We start from the raw sequence: 21,435 nt of genomic DNA, 5'->3' as shown, positions 1-21,435 counted from the left end.
CCCTAATAATCTATGTTTTGGCTGTAGTCAAAGATGATGTTCTGCTGCATGTACCTCCATCCCAACAGCTGCCCTCTCTGCATGAGTGTTGAAATCTTTACCTTGAGCTGTAAATTCAACTTGATGGCCTTTTGGATTGCTTTTTCTTGCCCTTGCTTTTTATTGACCTGTGCAGACTGGCATATCTGTGCAAAAACAAGAAGCATACTTAAAGAGCTTTCATATGACTGCAAAGCAATTCCTCTCTGACTGTGTATAAAGTGTTTTCATGCAATGAACTTCTCCAGTGTCACAGCATTAATTTTTACTCTTGTCCTGATTTTCCATTCCAAGTTTTTTGGCCAATATTTTGATTTGATTTCCGTAACTATTCCAGGCTGTTAGTTCCTGTACTGGATATGGGGCCTGCTTGTTATAAAAACAGACCCTCAGCTTGGCTGAAAAAGGGGGTTGCTGGGTCAAAAATTCTGGGACTGATCTGGGTATGCTGCTTTGTGAGCAGATAAATCTTGTGCCTTCCTCAAATCTCTTTGAGAATTAACCATTTTTATTGCTCCTTCCACAGCCTGGTTTGTATTTTACACAAAGTCTAGTTTTTATGCATGCAGTAGGGCACTGAGTGTAGATTCAGGCTAAGTGTAATTAATCTGAATTAATGAAAAAAGGAATTGAGGAAGGTCTTTTGCAGGCTGAGACAAAAATCTGGGTTTTCATGTGTGTATGCTGGTACTACACTGGGAATCTTCTGGTAGGGGGTAGAAAGCCTTCAGCTGCAGCCTGTGATAAGAGAAGAACTTTTTGTGTTGCAGAGATTTATTCAGTACCTGGCATCTAGAAACACATTGTTCAATCTCAGCAATTTTCTGGACAAAAGTGGATCTCATGGTAAGCCTGTCTATCATCTTAACAAGATTCTAAATAGGATACTGTTGTTAATTTGCTCTTTCATTCTTAAGATGCCAATAATGCAAAAATGTGCTGCTGAAGCCTTTTTATGAGTCCTTAATGAATATAGGAGCTCAAGCAAACTGCTGGACAGCTTCAGTGTGAGGTTTCTCAGTTCCTGCAAGATTTTTCACTCAAAAGGTGAAATTGTTAGGAAGAATTCCTTCATAGAAAGAGTGATTTGCTATTGGAATGGGCTGCCCAGCGGGGTGGTGGAGTCACCATCACTGGAGGTGTTTAGAAAGAGACTGGACGGGGTGCTTGGTGCCATGGTTTAGTTGATCAGATGGTGTTGGGTGATAGGTTGGACTCAATGATCTCAAAGGTCTTTTCCAACCTGCTCTATTCTGCTCTATTCTGCTCTATTCTACAACTCCTCCAAAGTGCTGGTTGAATTCAAGACTGAGCCAACCATCACTTCAACTGTTACAGCAGTTAAGGATGAAATGGATTACTTTCCATCCAGTTTTCTTTGCTTTTGACTTAGCCTTAGATGGTAATTTGGTTGCTTGGGGACATTGCATGTATTGGGAATTGCCTAAAAATATTTAAATGGGGAGATAGGTGCCAGAAGAGCTAGCTGGTTTTGATTTGAGTGGTGAATTTAGAAAGGCCTAGGTAGAAATTAAGGAGTTCTCTCTAAAGCTTATGAAGTGTCTGCTTTTCTCCTTTGACTCTGGAATTATTAGTGAATTTTCCTGTTCCTTCACTTAACAGAGCAGAATATTGTTTCATGCTTTCTTCTCAGCATGAGGAGAAACTTTACAGTGAGGGTGACAGAGCACTGGAACAGGCTGTCCAGGGAGATTGTGGAGTCTCCTTCACTGGAGACTTTCAAAACCCACCTGGCTGCATTCTTGGGCAGACTCCCCTAGGTGATCCTGCTTTTGGCAGGGGAGTTAGACTTGATCTCTGGAGATCCCTTCCAACCTCTAACATTCTGTGATATGGTAGCTCTACTGGGGAAGAGAGAAACCTTACAATTCTACTGCTGTCAGAGAATAGTTATGGACTCTATGCAGAATGCAGGGATGCAATGATAGTGGTCAAGATAGAAACAGTACCATGTGACTCCATCTCTGGATGGAGCCATGTGACACCAAGACTTGAGCAAGGCAGGAAGAAAGTCAAATATTAGAACTGTGTTTGACTCCACGGGAGCAGCCCTGTGCAGAAGGACCTGGGAATTCTGGTGGATAACAAATTATCCATGGGTCAGCAATGTGCCCTGGTGGCCAGGAAGGCCAGTGGTATCCTGGGCTGCATTGAGGAGTGTGCCCAGCAGATGGAGGGAGGTTCTCCTTCTCCTCTACTCTGCCCTGGTGAGACCTCACCTGGAATATTGCATCCAGTTTTGGGCTCCCCAGTTCAGGAGGGAAGGGACATGGATCTACTTGAGAGAGTCCAATGAAGGGCTGCAAGGATGATTAAGGGACTGGAGCACTGCCTTATGAGGAGAGGCTGAGAGCCCTGGGGCTTTTTAGTCTGGAGAGGAGAAGTCTGAGAGGGGATTTAATAAATGTTTCTAAATATCTGAGGGCTGGGGGTCAAGAGTGGGGGACAGGCTCTGCTCAGGGGGTGATGGATGTAAACTCTAGCACAGGAGGTTCCACCTCAACATGAGGAGGAACTTCTTCACTGTGAGGGTCCCAGAGCACTGGAACAAGCTGCCCAGAGAGGTTGTGGAGTCTCCTTCTCTGGACACTTTGAAGCCCTCTCTGATGCATTCCTGTGTGACATGTGCTATATTCTATAGCCCTGCTCTGGCAGGGGGGGTTGGACTCGATGATCTCCAGAGGTCCCTTCCAACCCTTGTTTAGGGATGCTGGTATTTGGCACCAATTAATTGTGTTAAATGCACACTTTTGTTTTCTGTGCTCTTTTCTTTAAACTTGCCATTCTTAGATAATAAACCAGTGTTTCATATATGATGGGTTGGCAGTGCTAAGCCTAAATTGGCAAAAATATTTAGTGTTGAGAGATACTAAGGAAAAATAGAGTCAGTGACTAAGTCAAGGGATATGGATTTTAACAAAGCTAGTAAACCAGGAGTTGCACTGAGGAGCAGAATGAGTTGCCTTCTGCACACATTTCTGTAGCTTAGAGAAAGAAACTTGGAAAGAAATACCTAAAGGATAGACTAACACTAACTGCTCAGAAGTCCTACAGGCTTGATGATGACTGAAGTTTGAGGCTGCTTGTGCAGTATTACGTGCCTTAGAGGTCTCTGGAGTAACAGTTCAAGGAAAGCACTGATCTCTCTGAATGCCATCATAATTTTTGTTCTGGTGAACTTGGGCATTTGGAAGGTCTGTGTAAGAGCTGGAGTGACTGCTATATGTAAAGTAGCAGGAGTGTTTTAGTTGAAATCAATCTGTATCCTGGAAATCATGTACCAGTTCAGTATAAACTTTTCATTAAATGGGCATTTTTACCATTAATAGAGAACTAACTACTTTTGCTATAAAGTAATATTACCACATAACTGTAGGAGCAACTATCAGGTTTCCCCAGGAACCGTGCCTCTGGTGCATTGGATGAATCTGTTGAAAGCAGAGGACAGCAGCAGATTGTTTTGATGCAGCACTACTACTTTTTATGCAGAAGCTGTAAGATGTCTGGAGAGGTGAGCCCATGCCAGCCTCATGAGGTTCAAGACCAAATGCAAGATCCTGCATCTGGGTTGGGGCAATCCCAAGCACTAATACAGGCTTGAGAGCAGCCCTGGAGAAAAGGACTTGGGGGTGCTGGTAGATAAGTAGCTCAGCATGAGCCACCAGTGTGCACTTGCAGCCCAGAAAGCCAACCAGAGCCTGGGCTGCATCAAGAGAAGCATCATTAGCAGGTTGAGGGAGGTGATTATCTCTCTCTGCTCCACTCTGGTGAGACCCCACCTGGAGTACTGTGTCCAGTTCAGGAGCCCCTATTACAGGAAGGATCTGGAGGTGCTGGAGTGTGTCCAGAGAAGGGCCACAAGGATGAGCAGAGGGCTGGAGCTCCTCTTCTGTGAGGACAGACTGAAGGAGTTGGGGCTGTTCAGTCTGGAGAAGAAAAGGCTCCAAGGAGACCTTATTGTGGCCTTCCAGTATTTGAAGGGGCCTACAAGAAAGCTGGGGAGGGACTTTTTAGGATGTTGGGTAGTCATAGGACTAGGGGGAATGGAGCAAAACTAGCAATGGGTAGATTGAGATTGGATGTTAGGAAGAAGTTCTTCAGCATGAGAGTGGTGAGACACTGGAACAGGTTGCCCAGGGAGGTGATAGAAGCCTCATCCCTGGAGGTTTTTAAGGCCAGGCTGAATGTGGCTCTGAGCAGCCTGCTGTAGTGTGAGGTGTCCCTGCCCATGGCAGGGGGCTTGGAACTAGATGATCCTTGAGGTCCCTTCCAACCCTGACAGTTCTGTGATTCTATTTCTTGTGAGGCCTGACCTGAGTGTGGAGTTGTGTAGTGCAACCGAGTTCAGGTAACCTTAGCATCCGCTGACTGTATGTGTATTGCTCACTAAAAAAACCTCCAAATGAGCATGAAAATGAAGTGTAAAATGTGCAACTGGGATTTTTTTACAGGTTATGACATGTCCACCTTTATAAGGCGTTACAGTAGATACTTGAATGAAAAAGCATTTTCCTACAGACAAATGGCATTTGACTTTGCAAGGGTGAAGAAAGGGTAAGTAAAATTTACAGATGCAAATTGCTGGGGTTGCCTGACCTGTGAAAATCTTGTTTGTGGCATTATGCTTAATTGAATGTCTCAGTGACTTAGTTCTTATGTTCTTTGTTTAGCCATGATGAAACACTAGAATGGTTTGATCTCTTAAGTATTTGTAATTGATTAAACATCGCACAAGGAGGAGTGGAAGCACTGTAGGTAATAAAGGCAAATGCTGAAGACTAAAGTAAAGTGGCTTGCAAAACTGGGAGCTTCTGGTGCTAGCAATGAGACTGGTGAGGGGGCTGGAGGGAAAGTCATATGAAGAAAGGCTGAGGGAGCTGGGGGTGTTCAGCCTGGAGAAGAGGAGACTTAGAGGGGACCTTACCACTCTCTACAACTACCTAAAAGGAAGTTGTAGTCAGGTGGGGGTCAGGCTCTTCTCCCAGGCAACTTGTGACAGGACAAGAGGGCATGGTATGAAGCTGTGCCAGGGAGGTTTAGGTTAAATATTAGGAAGTAATTCCTTACAGAAAGGCTGATTAGGCACTGGGATGGACTGCCCAGGAAGGTGCTGGAGTTGCCATCCCTGGAGGTCTTTAAGAAGAGCTTGGATGTGGCACTTGGTGGCATGGTTTAGCTAATGTCATGGTGTTAGGTTGTCCTGGTTTAGAGGCAGACAGATCCTCTGTTGCCTGTGAAAAGGGGCCAAAGAATGAGACTCACACAAGTGGATTGGAAAGCGATGGAAAGTTTAAATGGAAAAGCAATTAATGTTTTACAGAAGCTACAAAACCTAGTGGCAAAGATATCCCAAAGTATACAGTCTCTTACAGCATACCCAAAGGCCTCCCAACACTTCCCTTCTCCCCACCTGAGGGTATACCCAAAGCCCCCAGGGTTCTTTCTTCCTCCCCCCGCAACTGCTAGGCTAGTCTCAGGCAAGTCTGAGGCTGCTCCCCCCAGCACTCCTTCTCCTCCTGGCATTAGGCCTAGACAGGCTTAAGAGGCCTTGAGATGCTCCCCCACTGTTACCTGATAGGGAGCATCTCCCACGGGAGTGGAGAGGGAAGAAAGAGTAAGAGAAAGACTTTGCAGGTGGATTTATAGGGAGCAGGATATTTTGGGTATGAAATAGGCTGTTTCCTGTGTCCACCTACTGGGTTGGACACTCAGGGTATGAAATAGGCTGTTTCCTGTGTCCACCTACTGGGTTGGACACTCAGGGTATGAAATAGGCTGTTTCCTGTGTCCACCTACTGGGTTGGACATTCAGGGTATGAAATAGGCTGTTTCCTGTGTCCACCTACTGGGTTGGACACTCAGGGTATGAAATAGGCTGTTTCCTGTGTCCACCTACTGGGTTGGACACTCAGGGTATGAAATAGGCTGTTTCCTGTGTCCACCTACTGGGTTGGACATTCAGGGCACCGGCGGTGTAACTCGTGTGGCAGTAGCAGCAGGCACCCAGCCTGACCTGCCACATAGGTCCTAGGCTGGACTTGGTGATCTCAGAGGTCTCTTCCAGCCTCAATAATTCTGTGATTCTGTGCTAAATCTGTGTTTAGGATTTGGAGAAGGAAATGTTTCATTACAGTCCAGACATTTCCCATTAGAAAGATAACCAAGTACAAACAAAAAAGGAGGAGACCACCTGAAGTACTTAGCAGGCAACCCAGCCAACAGTTGCAAACTGTTCCTGGAAAGCTTTTTTTCATGCATGTTATTTCTGGTGATCAGAAGAAGGTGCTGCCTCAGAGTACAGCATGAAATAAGAATATTGGTGTGCATTTCCAGAGAGGAGTTGCAATACCTGTCTGTGTCTGGAACAGGGCAATACATAGGAGTGGTTGTGCAGGTCTGTGATATTCAGAGAGAAAAGCAGCCTGTGTGAAGAGTGCTGTAAGACCATGGGCTGCAATTAGGAAATGCTACTCATCCAGTTCTGGGCCCCTCAGTTCAAGAAGGACCTCAGGGAACTGCTTGAAAGAATCAAGCACAGAGCCACAAAACTGATGGAGTGAAACATCTTCCTTATGAGGAGAGACTGAGGGAGCTGGGGCTCTGCATCTTGGAGAGGAGGAGGTTAAGGGGGGACCTCATTAATGTTTATAAATATGTGAAGGGTGAGTGCCAAGAGAATGGAGCCAGGCTCTGCTCCGTGCTGCCCAATGACAGCACAAGGGGCAATGGGTGGAAGCTGAGGCATAGAAGTTCCATGGAAACATGAGGAAAAAGTACTTTTTCCCTGTGAGGGTGACAGAACACTGGAACAGGCTGCCCAGGGGGTTGTGGAGTCTCCCTCTCTGGAGATATTCAAAACCCACCTGGATGTGTTCCTGTGTGATCTGGTCTAGGTGATCCTGCTCTGGCAGAGGGGTTGAACTGGATGAGCTTTGGAGGTCCCTACCAGCCCCTAACATTCAGTGATGACTGCTGTGTGATTGTTGAAGTAACAGTTCAGGACTATAAGGCAGGTTGAAGTCAGTGGAAGTATTAGGAAGGAGTAATGCAATTAATTTGTACCCAGGAATAGTGAGGAAGGTGTGCTAGAGTAAGCAACTCTAAGCCAAGGTTTGCCTGATCTAAATTGTCACTAAATTGATGTACATGTGTGGTGGAAAAAAATGCCTTCAACCTATAGAAATGGGGTTTTTTGTCTTTTGTGACCATAAACACCTCACTAAAAAGGACTCTTCAAAATGAGTTGTCATTAGTTATTCAAAACAAAGTTAGTGCACAAAGGCTATCAGTATTTTCTGACTAATCTTTTTTCCATGAAGAGATCAGTCTCCTGCATTCATCACTGTGTCACCAAACCCTTCTTTGATTGCTGTGAGGAAGGGTTGCTGTATGAAGTATTTTCCCTACCAGCTCTTGTTGTGGGTAGCAGGAGAATCAGACACTGCTTTCAGTGTTTGAAATGGTTTATAGCAGCTTTAAGCTTAAATTTAGACAACTAATCAGTTTGAGGAGAGGGAGACGGGAAACCCCATGGCTTATATTCTGTATTCCCTCTTGTAGGGCTGATGGTGTAATGAGGACAATGGCTCCTGAAAAACTACTGAAGAGTATGCCAATACTCCAGGAACAAATTGATGCACTACTTGAATTTGATGTATGTATTGAAGCTGACACAGCATTGACACTAGGCAGTGGCTTAGAAATGCTGCATTGTAATTAAAACATCTTTACGTTGTAGGTAATGCTTTGACTGATCCTCTCATTTTGGGGGAAAAAAATAACCCTCTTTTCAGTATCCCACTGAAGTAGAGTGAGGTGGAGATTGACCCTTTCCTATATGTGCAGAGAGTGCATATTCTAGTTGTTTCTTTTTAGAGAGGGGTGGGGGAACAGCATGGGCAATGAGGACTTTTGAGGAATGCTGCCTTGGAGCTGGGAGTTTCATCTTCTGCATCAGTGAGGAGAAGAAATGGATGAAGCAAGGAACCTGAAGCTTTTTAAATGATGGGTTTTGTTTGTTCGTGGGGGTTTTTTGTTTGTTTGTTTCCTGGGTTTTTTGAGTCTGCTTGGGTTTGGTTTTTTTAGTCTGCTTGGGTTTTTTCTTTTAGTCTGCTTGGGGTTTTTTTTTGCTTGCTTGGGGTTTGGCTTTTTTTTTGCTTGCTTGGTGGGTTTTGTTTGTTTGTTTGTTTCTGTTGTTGTTTTCATTTTGTTTTGCCTTTTTTCCCCTGATGGCAACCAACATCTCTTTGAGGGGTGTGGTGTAGGGTTGAGGGGAAGAAGATGACATACCACATGTACATTGTCTGGCTTCCTCAAACCCTTCATCTCGTTTTTAACTGTAATATGGATTGGATAAACTTCAGACAATTCATCAAAACAATTGTCTACAATGTATTTATAATGTAATAATGTTATGAATGTTGGTGTGATTGTTTATCTACCTTAAGGATAAAGAAACAGGAGTCAGTTGTTGTAGGAGATGCAGTGTAGTGTTCCAAAGAGGTCTTTGAAGGAATCCATCGTTGAAGTACTTACCATCTTATTGGGCAGAAGGACACACTCCAATATGGAAGGCAGGGTCCACTACAACTTTCAGAGGAAAGCCTTAGAAACACACATCTCACTAATGCATTTTTCTTGCTTAAATGGCATAGAAATTGTGATAGTGGTCTTGAAAGCCCACTTGTTGAATAAAGAAGGCTCTTCTGAAAAATAAGCATGCACTTTCTGCCCAAGTTAATGTGAGAGCTGGGATGGTCTTGGTATCATTAACCCAACTTTATTACTTAGTAGATTAATGAGATTTTTTGTCCAGCTATGCTGGGAGCTGACATCTTCTGTCCAGTTTCATTAAAGCCTTGTTAACAGTATCTCTGTCTTCCTCTTTGGGATAGGTAAAGGAGTTGACTTAAGATATTTGCTGTTTATGGGGGTACTCCTCTGCTGTAATGGATTGTTTTGGTGTGGTTTAAAAAACAATCCTTGATCTGCTAACCGAATCAAAAGCAGCCTTTGCTTGGTTTCTTTGTGTGAAAGCTTGTACTCAGTGCTTGATTCTGTCCTTAACAGCATCAGATACCGAGTGCAAGCTACAACTTCTGACTGCATTCAATAGGTCTGTTGTAAATAACCGATATTTTATTTGTAGGTTCATCCAAATGAACTGACAAATGGTGTCATAAATGCTGCATTCATGCTTCTATTTAAAGATCTTATCAAACTTTTTGCTTGCTACAATGATGGGGTTATTAACTTACTAGGTAAGTAACCCAGTGTCTGTATCTCACATACAATGAGCCAGTGAAAAACAAGTTTCAGATCTGCTTCAGGTTTATTTTAAATTTAAATTAATGAAAAACTGGATACATTTTTCATGACTATTCTACTCCAAAGTGAGAGAAAACTTCAAGCCATAACCTCTTACATTGGTGTTCATCTGATTGACATATGCCCTGAAAATTGTACAGAAGCCTACTTCAAGGTCTTGGGCATAAAGAAATGTGCAGTGCTGTATGAGCACTATAATATACAAGGTCTGGCAAGGTTAGCAAAGCAATTTGTGCTGTCTGATTGCATTTTTAAGATGTCAAGATTCTTATGTTGTAAATGCTATGTTGATAGGCTTCTATGAAGTAGCATATTCCTGAATAACATTCCTGATCTGCCTGAAAGCATGACTGCCAAAACTGGATCTTCTCCAGATCCCTACCTACCATCAGCCTACAAAGTCTGCAGGAGGCTCTGAGCACATTCTGAAGCTCTGACAGCTTGGCATGTTCACCAGCATAACATATCTTAAGCTGTCCCTGAAAAAGGTTTTGTTGTGAAGTCTAAAACCAGGAGTTGAATCAAACTGCAGGAAACATAACTGACCTTGTAGAAAATGAGCTTCAACTGTTACAACTTGTGAGCACTTCCGTTAGTCTCTAAAGACAGCCGAGAACTGGGTTTGCTTGGCCAGCATGGCTGACCTAAAACTGGAGAGAAGCTGTGGGTAGAACAGGAAGAAACAGAGAGGCTACAGAGACTGAACAGGCAAATACGACTTCCTGAGCCGTGAAGCTCAGACAGTTGTTTTGTACCCATGGTGCTTCCTAGTGGTTTCATGTAAGTCAGTCTGCTGCATTTTGACTGAAGCTACAGGCATGGGAAACTTATGGAACAGATACGAATGTGTTGGGCATAACAGTTGGATTGGGATTTCATTGCCTACCACTACTGAAAGTTCAGGTTGAAAATCTGTGGTAGTTTTGCTTGGTAATGGACTTGAGCCAACTTTAGAGAGCTAAGTGGAAAAAAAGTGCTGCTCTTTGGAGTGAAGACAACTTGGAAGAGAACATACTAACATATGTTTAGGTATCCTTAATTACTTCAAATGTTGAGTTTGATAGCTACTTCACCTGCTTACTTTTGTCTTTAAACCCCTGGTTTACATCACACACAATGCTGCAGCTGATTGGGGTGCAATTTTCCAATCTGTGTAATTCTTTAGCAGCTCAGCAAGTCCAGCTTCCCAATTCCACTAAGGAGCAGGAACACCACCAGATTAGTATCCAAAGGTGCTAATGGGGTGCGCTGTGCTTGACGCATGAAAATTGCTGATGAATGCAGACCTGATAGAAGATCTCTTAACTGAAACTTGCCAAATTGTTTCTCTAGAGAAATTTTTTGAGATGAAAAAGGGACAGTGTAAAGATGCTCTTGAAATCTACAAGCGATTTCTTACCCGAATGACCAGAGTATCGGAGTTTCTTAAGGTTGCAGAGGTAAGTGACTTCCAGACTTCTGGAGCCTGCCACTGAAGTGTTTTGTGGGCTTTTAAATGCTGATGTAAAATATTGATTGCACTTGTTAAGCATCTGACTCACTGTGCATAAATGTGAGGCACTATAGAAGGCCCTCTATCTGCTTAATCAGATCTTCTTGAAGTAGTTAAGCCCTGCTTAGGACTTCCACATGTCTCTATTCTGCAGCCAGCCTCAGCTTTCCTGGTAATGTAACAGATGACATGACTTCAGCCATATCAGTGTGTCTTGGAAACACTGTGATTAGTGCCATGCTTCTAGGATGGACTGAACATTGGAGGAAGATACAGTAGTTAGGCATGAAACCATAATAATTTTATAAGTCTGTTTTTTTAAGTCTTTGCAGTTAACTGGGATGGGAGATTTCCCTGGGTTTGATCCTTGTTATCATCCTCTTATGTGGATAATACAAATATCATATGGTTAATTAACTCTTTTGATGGGCTCTCACTTGTGGTCGCTGGCTTCTTGGCACAAGATGCACATTGTCGGTTTCATGCCTCATTATCATGGACAGCAGTAATGAGCTGAATAAAAAGTTTGTCTCTCTGTTAATTTTTTTAACTAGGGAAGAGCCTGCTGGACCCACAGAAGGCATGTAATGCCTGATGTGGATGTTGAACTTGAAGCAGTGGGGTACTTTACACACCTATAGGTCAGCTTTGCAGGACAGGGATTATTGTTACTGCAGGATTACTAGGTGCAGTGGAGCTTGTTCTTCAAAATCTAAATCCAAGGGCTCTCTGAAGAGCCACAGTGAAACAGCAAGACTGCTCAGAGAACACCACAGACTTAGACCTCATCTTGCTGTGTTTGGAATGTTAGCATATCCAGAATGGAAAAACAAAGTGCCTCGAGCTTTAGCAGGTTTTTTTAAGTGATGTCTTTTAGGATTTGCTTCTTGGTTGAATTGCAGAGAGCTAAATTAGGATAGTCAGGAATCTGGGTAGTATGTGTTTGGCAGTTCACTAGTGCTTGCTGTTCTCTGAGACAACAGTACATGACCAGAAAGCACTGGATATTTAGTGTGTGTAAACAAAACAAACCAGGCTGGTGCATGTTGTTGAAGGGAGCTACGGGAAAGATGGGCATCTGCACTTGCTGACTTTGTAGTCTTTTCATGAAACATAAAGTGCCTTACAGATTGCAGAGTGTACCACAGTTGTAGTGAAATTGGTGCCTGCTGCAGGGGAATGATGCACTTATGTTTTGCCTCCTTTCTATCCACAGCAAGTTGGAATTGACAAAGGTGATATCCCTGATCTCACACAGGTAAGCTGCTTCTGTAGTCTCTTTTGGATCTGTGTATTAACTAGAATCATAGAACTGTTAGGGTTGGAAGGGACCTCAAGGATCATCTAACACATCCTTTAACACATCCAAGTGCCGGGTTCTGCACATTGGCCACAGCAACCCCATGCAGTGCTACAGGCTGGGGTCAGAGTGGCTGGAGAGCGGCCAGGCAGAGAGGGACCTGGGGGTGCTGGTCGATGGTAGACTGAAAATGAGCCTGCAGTATGCCCAGGCAGCCAAGAGGGCCAATGGCATCCTGGCCTGCATCAGGAACAGTGTGGCCAGCAGGAGCAGGGAGGTGATTCTCCCCCTGGATGCTGCACTGGTTGGGCCACACCTTGAGTACTGGCCTCTGTGCCCCACAGTTTAGGAAGGATATTGACTTGCTGGAGCATGTCCAGAGAAGGGCAACAAAGCTGGGGAGGGATCTGGAGCACAGCCCTGTGAGGAGCGGCTGAGGGAACTGGGATAGCTTAGCCTGGAGAAGAGGAGGCTCAGGGCAGACCTTATTGCTGTCTACAGCTACCTGAAGGGAGGTTGTAGCCAGGTGAGGATTAGTCTCTTCTCCCAGGCAAACCAGCACCAGAACAAGAGGACACAGTCTCAAGCTGCACCAGGGGAGGTTTAAGCTAGATGTTAGGAAGAAATTCTTCCCAGAAAGAGATTGGCCATTGGAATGGGCTGCCCAGGGAGGCGGTAGAGTCGCCATCACTGGAGGTGTTTAGGAGGAGACTTGATGGGGTGCTTGGTGCCATGATTTAGTTGATTAGTTAGTGTTGGGTAATAGGTTGGACTGGATGATCTCAAAGGTCTCTTCCAACCTGGTCTGGTCTATTCTATTCTATTCTAGCATTGCAAACTGACTTTGAAATTAAAGGCATTGTTTATGAAAAACACCATAGGTTTTGCTGTCAGGAATTGTGGTTGATTTGAAAGAGGCTGATAAAGAGACTTCCCCATTTAAAGAGTGTGCCATTGATGAACCGGTAACCCTACTGAAATACTTGACTATTTTATGCTACTCTATCTCTCAAGGGTTTCCTCTTTGTGCATCTTGTAGGAGCCTACTTATCTGAACTCTGTTTTAATACTGGAGTAGCTAAGCACACTGTCATTTGCATTTATGACTAATTTTCCTATCTGCCGTTGGAGCAGCAAGCACATGCCTGGGGGTATTGTCTGACCACAAAAAGGTTGCTTAAAATAAAACCTGAGATCAGGGAGGCTTGAAAAATCTTAGTTTCTGCAGTTGTCTAAGATAGGAATCTTTCTGAGTTTTGAGTTAGCTGCAGGGCTCAGTATCCTGTGCCTGGCTAGCATTTGAGAAGGAACAGCTATAAATGTTTGTGCTGTTGGGAGTCTTGAACCACAGGTAGCAGCTTTTAGGGACATTAGAAAAAAGACTTCTCCTTTGGTTTGTTTAGACTGCAAATATTAGCTAACCCTCTGATCATGAAACAGGTGTCAGAAGTCTAACTAAAACAGGACTGAAAGGATAACCTTAAACCTATTATTCCTAAAATTAACCCTGTGCATGTCTGTGCTGTTGTCAATGTTTAACACTGATTGAAAGCATGATGAGCAGCACATTCTGGATTTGGGCTTCAGGTGCTGTTTAATGGAGGTAACTATTTTCTCTTTGCAAATTTGGACACCATTAGTATCTTCCCAAAGCTGTCTTTGCCTGACTACTTCTAGCATGGAAGTCCACTGTTGTCACAGTGCTGGAAATAAAACAGCAGCGTGAGCATGCACGTGGTAGACTTGGAGGAAGTTGGTGCTGGGTTTCAAAGTGTTGTTAGGTTAATGCAATGTGTTTAGAAATGTATCTTTCTCTTTGCTTTCAAGGCTCCTAGCAGTCTCATGGAGACCCTTGAGCAACATCTAAATTCACTGGAAGGGAAAAAACCCGGCAACAAGTAGGTATATACGTTGTACCATGTAGCAAGGCATAATCAAGACTAGCTGATGTGTAGGTTTGCCTTTCCCAGCCTCCTCCTGTCACTTAGCTGGAAATTAAGCTGTGTTAAGGCTAGGCTTTTCCTTTCCCTTACAAAGTCATCTTAATGGCAACTTTTTTGCCTCCTGGAGGATAGGGGAGAACAACATGCTGAGCAGCTAGAGACTTCCCAAAATGAAGTAAAATCAAATATAGAGAACTATTAGAAGGAGCTTCCCCCCCCCCCCCCCCCCCCTTCTGCTAAGGGGTTTATCATCAAAATGTATTTGTTTTCTAATGGCTCTGCATCTTCTTATTAGATATTTGTCATGAATAAGTTCTTATTAGATACTTGTCATGAATAAGTCTAGGAAGGGTTGAACTAAACCTGTGTTTTCTCTTTTGCTGTTGCTTTCCTTGCAATTTAGTGAAGGGTAAGTACACGTGCTTACATATCACTTGCATGCAGACATGTTTATGCCCTGTTGGCTTTGTTTATTTGTTTTCTGGTGTTGTTAGTTTGTTTGTTTTTCTAAGATGGCTTGAACACTTAAAAGTAAATATCTTCTTGAAATGGTACCTAAACTGTTGCTTGCTTTTGTATATAGTCAATAAATTATTTTTGATCATTTCTGTCATAGCTCCAGGTCTTCTGATCAGTCCTACAGCTCCTAGGGTTTGTCCAATTCAAGTAACCCATAGGATTGATGCTAGCTAGTTCAATACTGGTGCAGTTTTAACTTCCAACTCCATCTTTAATCTCTTAGATCAAAGCAGCTCTAAAAATATGTATTGTCATACCTCATAATAATGAAATTAAACAAATGCAGTGATGTAACTTATGGTTAAAGCTTTGTTTGTTAGTGCTAGCATGATTTTATTGCATGTGGTTAAACTTCCAGCTTGGACTTTCCAACTGTTTCCATACTTCTAAATATTGTTATCTTAAAGTAACTCTGACTTTCTTTAAAAGAACAGCAGACTTTGAAAACTTCCTCACCCATCCTCAGAAGACTTACATTAGATAACTGCTTCCATATTTGTGGTTTTCAGCTGCTGTTGCATGCTTTTGTAGTATGGTGACATCTTGCCCCAGCAACTCTTTCCTGCTGGCTCCTGTAGGCCCAAAAGCACGACATTTGCATGCCTCTCTGCTTTTCCTCCATTTGGTAGAGCCTACTTAAAAGGCAGAATAATCCTGTGATATTAGTTGTTGTGAAAGCTTCATTTAAGATTTGAAGTAAAACTTTGCTTTCCTTGTCTAAAGAGACACAAGGAAGTTTGTGAAATGCAGAGGGCATGTGATTGTAGAGATCTTCAAGAAGCTGTCAAGCTTAGTTTTTGGTCTTGTGGCAAGAGTTTTGATGACCAGAAACATAGTTTCCAAAAATGTATTTATCTGACATCCCCTCTCCACCTTTCCCCCCCTTTTTTTCCCCTAGGTCTGGGGCTCCTTCTCCTCTGAGCAAGGTAAATACAGCCAATTGCTGTTCTAGTTAATTCATGTTCAGGTGATATGCTTTAGGACATCTTAAGGGTATAAAGAGTTAAATTTCCATCCTCTAATCTGCTTTTTGGACTTCACCACCTAGGCCCTACCTCAATGACAAAACTGCATCTTTTCATGGCCTTGTAAATAATTGCCCCATGAAAATGCTTCATTGATCTGGAGGCTTACACCAAAGCAGGATGTTAAGCAGCTTTGCCAGGGTCTGATGTTTGTACTTTGGGAAAGCATAAATGATACCTGTATCTTTATCTCAACTTCCTTTTTTCCCCACCCTTAATCTTTGTGTCCTGTGAATATACTCCATACTGTTTCTCTTCCAAATCCTTCATTCTATGTGCAGCTTTGGAGGAAGAAAGTTTTAAAGCCAGGGAAAAAAACTTACCTGATATGAGTAGTTTCAGATTTGACCTTTATTAGTGAGGCTGCTCACCTTAATTTAAAGCAAGAGTTGCTGGTGAAGCCATCTTGCTTTAAGTGTCAGATAAACTAGTGACCCTTATGATGTTGGTGATAGTTTCTTCTGCTATCCCTCAGGGTGCCATAGTTCTGTGTCTAATAATGACAGTTGTGCAGGAAGACCTCAGTGAAAACTTCTGAACCTGAGGCAGTCAGTTCAAAGGTTGATTCCTAGTGAAAGCTCTTAAATTTTCTTTCCAAAAAGCCCTTTAAAAAACCCCAGAGTTTCTTGTTCAGTACTGTAGCAGTTGGTGAGAACTACAGGAGGGCTCAGTGTTTTTACAACTCTAAGTAACCCTCTCTTCCCTGAAGAGTTTGGACCACTGTAGTCTCAAACTGTACTAAAGTCTTGGGGAGAGTGTAGAAAACTTATATCCACCTCCTGTTAGAGTTGTGAAGATGGGGTGGCAGTATCACAACTCTGAAGAAAATAGCTTCAAACTTGCCATTCTGTTTCTCTCTGAAGTGGTCAGACTGGCAAACAGTACTAAATGTAGGGCTTGGGTTTGTTGATTAGGAAAAGGATCTCTCTATCATGTGAGAGGCTGTAACATAGCTTGTAGTATCTTTTCGGATTTAATTGACTCTTCAAGGTAACTTGAGTCTTCAAGTGCGCAGAAGAGTTGCAATATACTCTCCTGGGTGTCTGTCCTTGCCATACTTAAGGTATCTTTATCCAGAATTGGAGGTGCTAATGAAGCAAAGTCATTGGCTTATCTTCCCAAGGACTTTACCATTAGTGCTGTTGATGGCTCTTTAATGTCACTTCAGTCTGAAGCTTTACATACACGCTGAACCTCGCTCTGAAGGTTTACATGCACACTTAAGTTCTAATAATTTGTCTTCTCCTACCATTTCTATTGTTAAAGTACTAAGGTGCAGTTGTGGGTGAACACAAATTTCATTCTGTGAACAAAACAAAGGGGCAAGATTCCGACAGGCGTAGAAACAAACCTACAAAAAACACTTTTCCTCCCATCTTCAGGATGGTGTTAAAGCCAAGAGGAGGGAGTTTGCTGGGGAGCAAACTATTTTCAGGAGCTCACTGGGAATCTTTTGACATGCAGGAACTGTTAGTTATCCTAAGTGGGATTTTGAAAAGCAGGTGAGGCAACTCCAGATCACAGGATGCTGAGTTAGTTGCCTGGATGCTGCGTGAGCCTTGAACTTGAAGGACTAAAGCTGATATGAAACTGGTGTCTGCAGGTGTTCTGGATGGTTGTAATAGGCATTTCCTCTTGAGCCAGGCATTACTAGGTGGACTCACCATGAAGTTTCCCAACTCCACCACCCTATAAAAACTTAGCCCAGCCTTTAAATTCTTTCAAAGGGGGAAAGAGCTAACCTAATGTCAAAACCTGGTTTTAAAGTATATATGTGCATGAGTTTGTGGAGGGATGCTGGCATACTCAATGTATATTCAAAATATTTCTCCAGTCTTCTCCAGCTACAACTGTTACATCTCCTAGTTCTACTCCAGCAAAAACTATTGATACATCTCCCCCTGTTGATCTTTTTGCAACTTCATCTACAGCTGCTCCAGTCAGGTGAGTTAAAAAGTATATTTGAGTTACTGAGCTTGGTGTAGGTGCTAAACTCATGGTAGTAACAGCAGCCTGGAAGATTCTGCTTACCTTACAGGTAGTGTACATTAGTATCAAATAGGCTACATGCCTCTACCAGTACAGATCACAAATGAGCCCTTGCAAAAAGAAATTGTAACACAAATTGTGGCTACTCTGGCTTGCTTTTACTAGAGAACTTGTAGTATTCCCCACATAAACTTTGAATTGAACAGACTGAATTCATGTGGAAATCCCAAGCAGTCTTTGATGGCCTTTAGTATTCTGTTTCTAAAGTTGCTGAATTGAGATTGCTTTTTCTTACTGTTCTACTCAGCTAATGAAGTCCCCCCAAAAAAGGGAACTTTTGGAGATTAAAATAAAACAAAATAAATAAATAAATGAGCAACGTGGAAAATCTGAACCTTGTTTTGGGGGTCAAGACTAGACCAAACCACTGTTGCTTGTTGTAATGAACAGAAATGGAAGAACCAAAAGCCTGAAGACCTGACTATCTTCAGTTAAATGTCAATTTAAGCACTTCACTGAGGAAAAGAGCTTCAATGGTTTGTTTCTTAAACGTTGTAAATGGACAAGACCTTGTTTCCTAAGCGTGTATCTGTGTGGATTAATTCATAGAAGTTTTACCCACTATCCTCTACTGAGTGCCTATGTATTACCTGGAATTGTGGGTTTCTTGTGAAACACTGAACTGGAATGGAGCTGTATTCAGTTGCAGTAGTTATTTTTTCTGCTCTTAGGAACTACCTGGGATGGAAAGAGACTGTTTGCAAAGGCCTGTGGTGATAGGATGAGGAGCAATGGCTTCAAACTAGAGAAGAACAGATTTAGATTGGATCTTAGCAACAAGTTCTTTACTGTGAGGGTGGTGAAACACTGGAACAGGTTGCCCAGGGAGGTGAATGGGGCCCCATCCCTGGAGATATTTAAAGTGAGGCTTCACAGGGCTCTGGGCAGCCTGATCTAGTTGAGGATGTCCCTGCTGACTGCAGAGCAGGTTGGACTGGATGACCTTCGGAGGTCCCTTCCAACCCAGATCATTCTATGAGTCTATGATTTCAGTTTGGGGAGTTTTTGGTTTGTGGGTTGGGGTCTTTTTGGTTTTGTTGTTTGTTTTTTATTTTATTTTAGAACTGTCAGTCTCATGCATCTGTTACAAGTAATGGAAGTAAGTTAAGGTCTCGTCCTGGGAGGTAAATATATCCTTGGCACTGCAGTAGAGGTGTTTGGGGCCACTGCTCTAATCCTATGGCCTGAAAAAAAGGTCTCTCTCAGTCCTTTAATCAGTCATCCAAACTGAGGGTAACTCCCACATTCCAGTCATGACTTTTTTAAAAACAACTCAATTAAAATGGACAAATTCCTCCAGTATTTAATATCTCTCTTCCTCTCTCTGGCAGCTCTTCCAAACCTTCCAGTGATCTTCTGGATCTTCAGCCAGATTTTGCTGCTACTGGACAGGCAGCTCCGGCAGCTTCTGCTGGAGCCACTTCATGGGGAGGTAGAGAACCTTCAGTCAGCATGTCTTCTTGCACTCTCCGTCTTCTTGCCTGGCTGAACTGAAACCTGGCTCTTTCTCTGCTAGCACAAGATGTTCCCAGCTCACTCCCAGGCTTCTGCTGACCTGACAGTCAGGCATCCCTTCACAGCACAAGGCTACTCCTTTTCCCAAGGATATGCATAATAGTATAAGCTGCTTATAAAGGTCTGACTGCAAAGCTGGGGGGAGCCAGGATTATGTGACTAAAAGTGAGCAGGAAGGGGATGGCTGAAGGTGAGCAGGTAGTGCAGATGCTTTAAAACAGAAGAACTAGAACTGCTCACTTTCTTATTGGCAAGGTGAGGGCAGAAATCAACTCCTCTGTTCCTAAAGCAAGGCCTGCAGATCAGTAGGAGGAAAACCAAAGATACCTTTTGAAACAAAAATGCATCCAGAACCAATGGTGGCAAATTACTTCTGCTGCAAGTGTGCTTACTTTTGACAGCTTTTAAGATACTTGGTTAAAGTCTTCCTTGTCTGCTTAAGAACAATAATGTGAAAACAAAGGTAGAAGGCTAGCTGCTTTCAACTACAATACCTAACCAGGTCTCTGAAATCCGAGCTCTGTGGTGAATTAAGCCTATTGTTCCAAGCAGTGCCAGCAGCTGGTGATCTGAAGAGGACCCAAATGTAGGCAGTCCTCACTCCAGTCCTGTGAGGACAAGGAATTAGGGCAGGAAATGTGATTTAACTTACACAGAGTTGTAAACCCACCGCTGTGTAATCTTAGGAGATCTTCACTTGTGTGGCAGCTTAACGAACTCCTCAGCCCTCTCACAGCAGGAGTGCTACACTGAGTCATGCTGTGAATGCTAGTATTGGGCACTGGTGGCTTCTGCATTTCCTATTTCTGCTCTTAGCTTTAGATCACCAAAGATGATGTTGTTTGGCAGCTACTTCATTCTGAGGGGGAATAGCTACAGCTGTCACGTAGACCATGTTCTGACGAGGCCTGTTTAATCTGTTGAGTATTTGTTTTTGCACAAGTGTCACTCTTATTAAGTGAAATGTAATTTTGCCCAGAAAGCAAAACCAAAGAATCATCTCTTCTAGGATGCCTGGGACTAATTATTCTGCAGGGTTTTTTTCAGTTGCATCCTCTTTGTCTTGCTTTGTCATTGCCAGGAACTGGAACACAAGCATTTGAGATATTTGAAAGAACTCAGGCCTCCCAGCTAACTTTTTAAAGCTGTTGCTGATTTATGCAGAGCAAAGATACATTGATCCTGTAGCATACTGATTTGCATTGCACTTTGAAAGCTGATTAATTTGGGTTTTTTTCCTTTCCTTTTCTTCCTTGGACAAAGCACCTCTAGCTTAGAGCTTAGGTGTTCTTGGAATTACTGAAAACTTTTTAAATTGACCAGTGAGGCACCTAGTGCTCTTATTTCACAAGAAAAAAAAGGACAGCTAAAAGGACAGTAACTTAGTGAGCTTCAAGGTTGTCTGCTTTGCTGCTGGCAGGAGTTCAGGTATGATGAGCTCTTACTGCATTGGAATCTTGCCTTTTTTTGTTTCAAACTCCTAAATAATTGCCAGACACCATGTCAGACATGCATAAGCTGAGAGCTGGAATGGCTTTGTTGTGAAAATACTGAAATTTCCATTAATGTTTCATCTGGTAATGAGAAAACCTTTGAACTCATGTTAAGGGTTGGGTTTTTGATTTACTTATTTAAACTAAATCTGCAGGATGAAGCTGGTAGTCATTACAAAGTGTGCAGTCTCCTAGGTGCTGCAGGGCCTTTTAACTGGTGCAGATGAGGCCACATCAGAAATACTACATCCAGTTCTGGGGTCCCTTTTTTAAGGGAGAGAGGGTTGGCAAGAAGTCTGACAGGACTCCAAGGGTGTAGAGCAGATATCTATGGAGAGAGATTAAGGGAGATAGGCTTCTGTCATCTGGCAAAGAGTAAGCTAAAGGAGACTCTTAATAGTGGCCTACAACTACTTGAAAGGAAGTTACAGAACAGAGCCAAAATTTTCTTGGAAATGATACTTGATTATAATGAAGGGTAATAACAGATTGCAGCTTCAGAGGTTGATTGGACATGAGGAAAAAATTAGTCCACTTGGAGGTTAGGGCAGTACTGGAGCAGACTCCTTATGTGAGCTAAACTCCATTCCTGGAGTTTTTTCAAGACCTGACTGGACAAAGCCACAAGTGCCCTGATTCAGTGTTGGTGTGATGTTGCTCTGAGCAGGAGGCTGGACAAGGTAACCTTCCTCCCACTGAGGATTTTTGGGAG

At 43.0% G+C, this 21,435-nt stretch overlaps 1 protein-coding gene across 1 annotated transcript in view; it reads left to right on the top strand.

Annotated features, from left to right (window-relative positions):
- The window catches only part of SNAP91 (synaptosome associated protein 91), an 80,822-nt gene that overhangs the window by 26,681 nt on the left and 32,706 nt on the right, over nucleotides 1–21,435 (top strand). Inside the window, exons 4-14 of the mRNA XM_054162558.1 lie at nucleotides 810–885; nucleotides 4,512–4,614; nucleotides 7,621–7,714; nucleotides 9,209–9,320; nucleotides 10,720–10,826; nucleotides 12,096–12,137; nucleotides 14,007–14,077; nucleotides 14,526–14,531; nucleotides 15,540–15,567; nucleotides 17,501–17,610; nucleotides 19,047–19,147. Of these exons, the coding sequence (XP_054018533.1) occupies nucleotides 810–885; nucleotides 4,512–4,614; nucleotides 7,621–7,714; nucleotides 9,209–9,320; nucleotides 10,720–10,826; nucleotides 12,096–12,137; nucleotides 14,007–14,077; nucleotides 14,526–14,531; nucleotides 15,540–15,567; nucleotides 17,501–17,610; nucleotides 19,047–19,147 (850 nt within the window). The remainder of the gene's footprint in view (nucleotides 1–809; nucleotides 886–4,511; nucleotides 4,615–7,620; nucleotides 7,715–9,208; nucleotides 9,321–10,719; nucleotides 10,827–12,095; nucleotides 12,138–14,006; nucleotides 14,078–14,525; nucleotides 14,532–15,539; nucleotides 15,568–17,500; nucleotides 17,611–19,046; nucleotides 19,148–21,435) is intronic.

This window comes from Dryobates pubescens, chromosome 6, assembly GCF_014839835.1.
Source record: "Dryobates pubescens isolate bDryPub1 chromosome 6, bDryPub1.pri, whole genome shotgun sequence".
Lineage (NCBI taxonomy): Eukaryota > Metazoa > Chordata > Aves > Piciformes > Picidae > Dryobates > Dryobates pubescens.
This window is presented reverse-complemented; position numbering and strand designations above follow the sequence as displayed.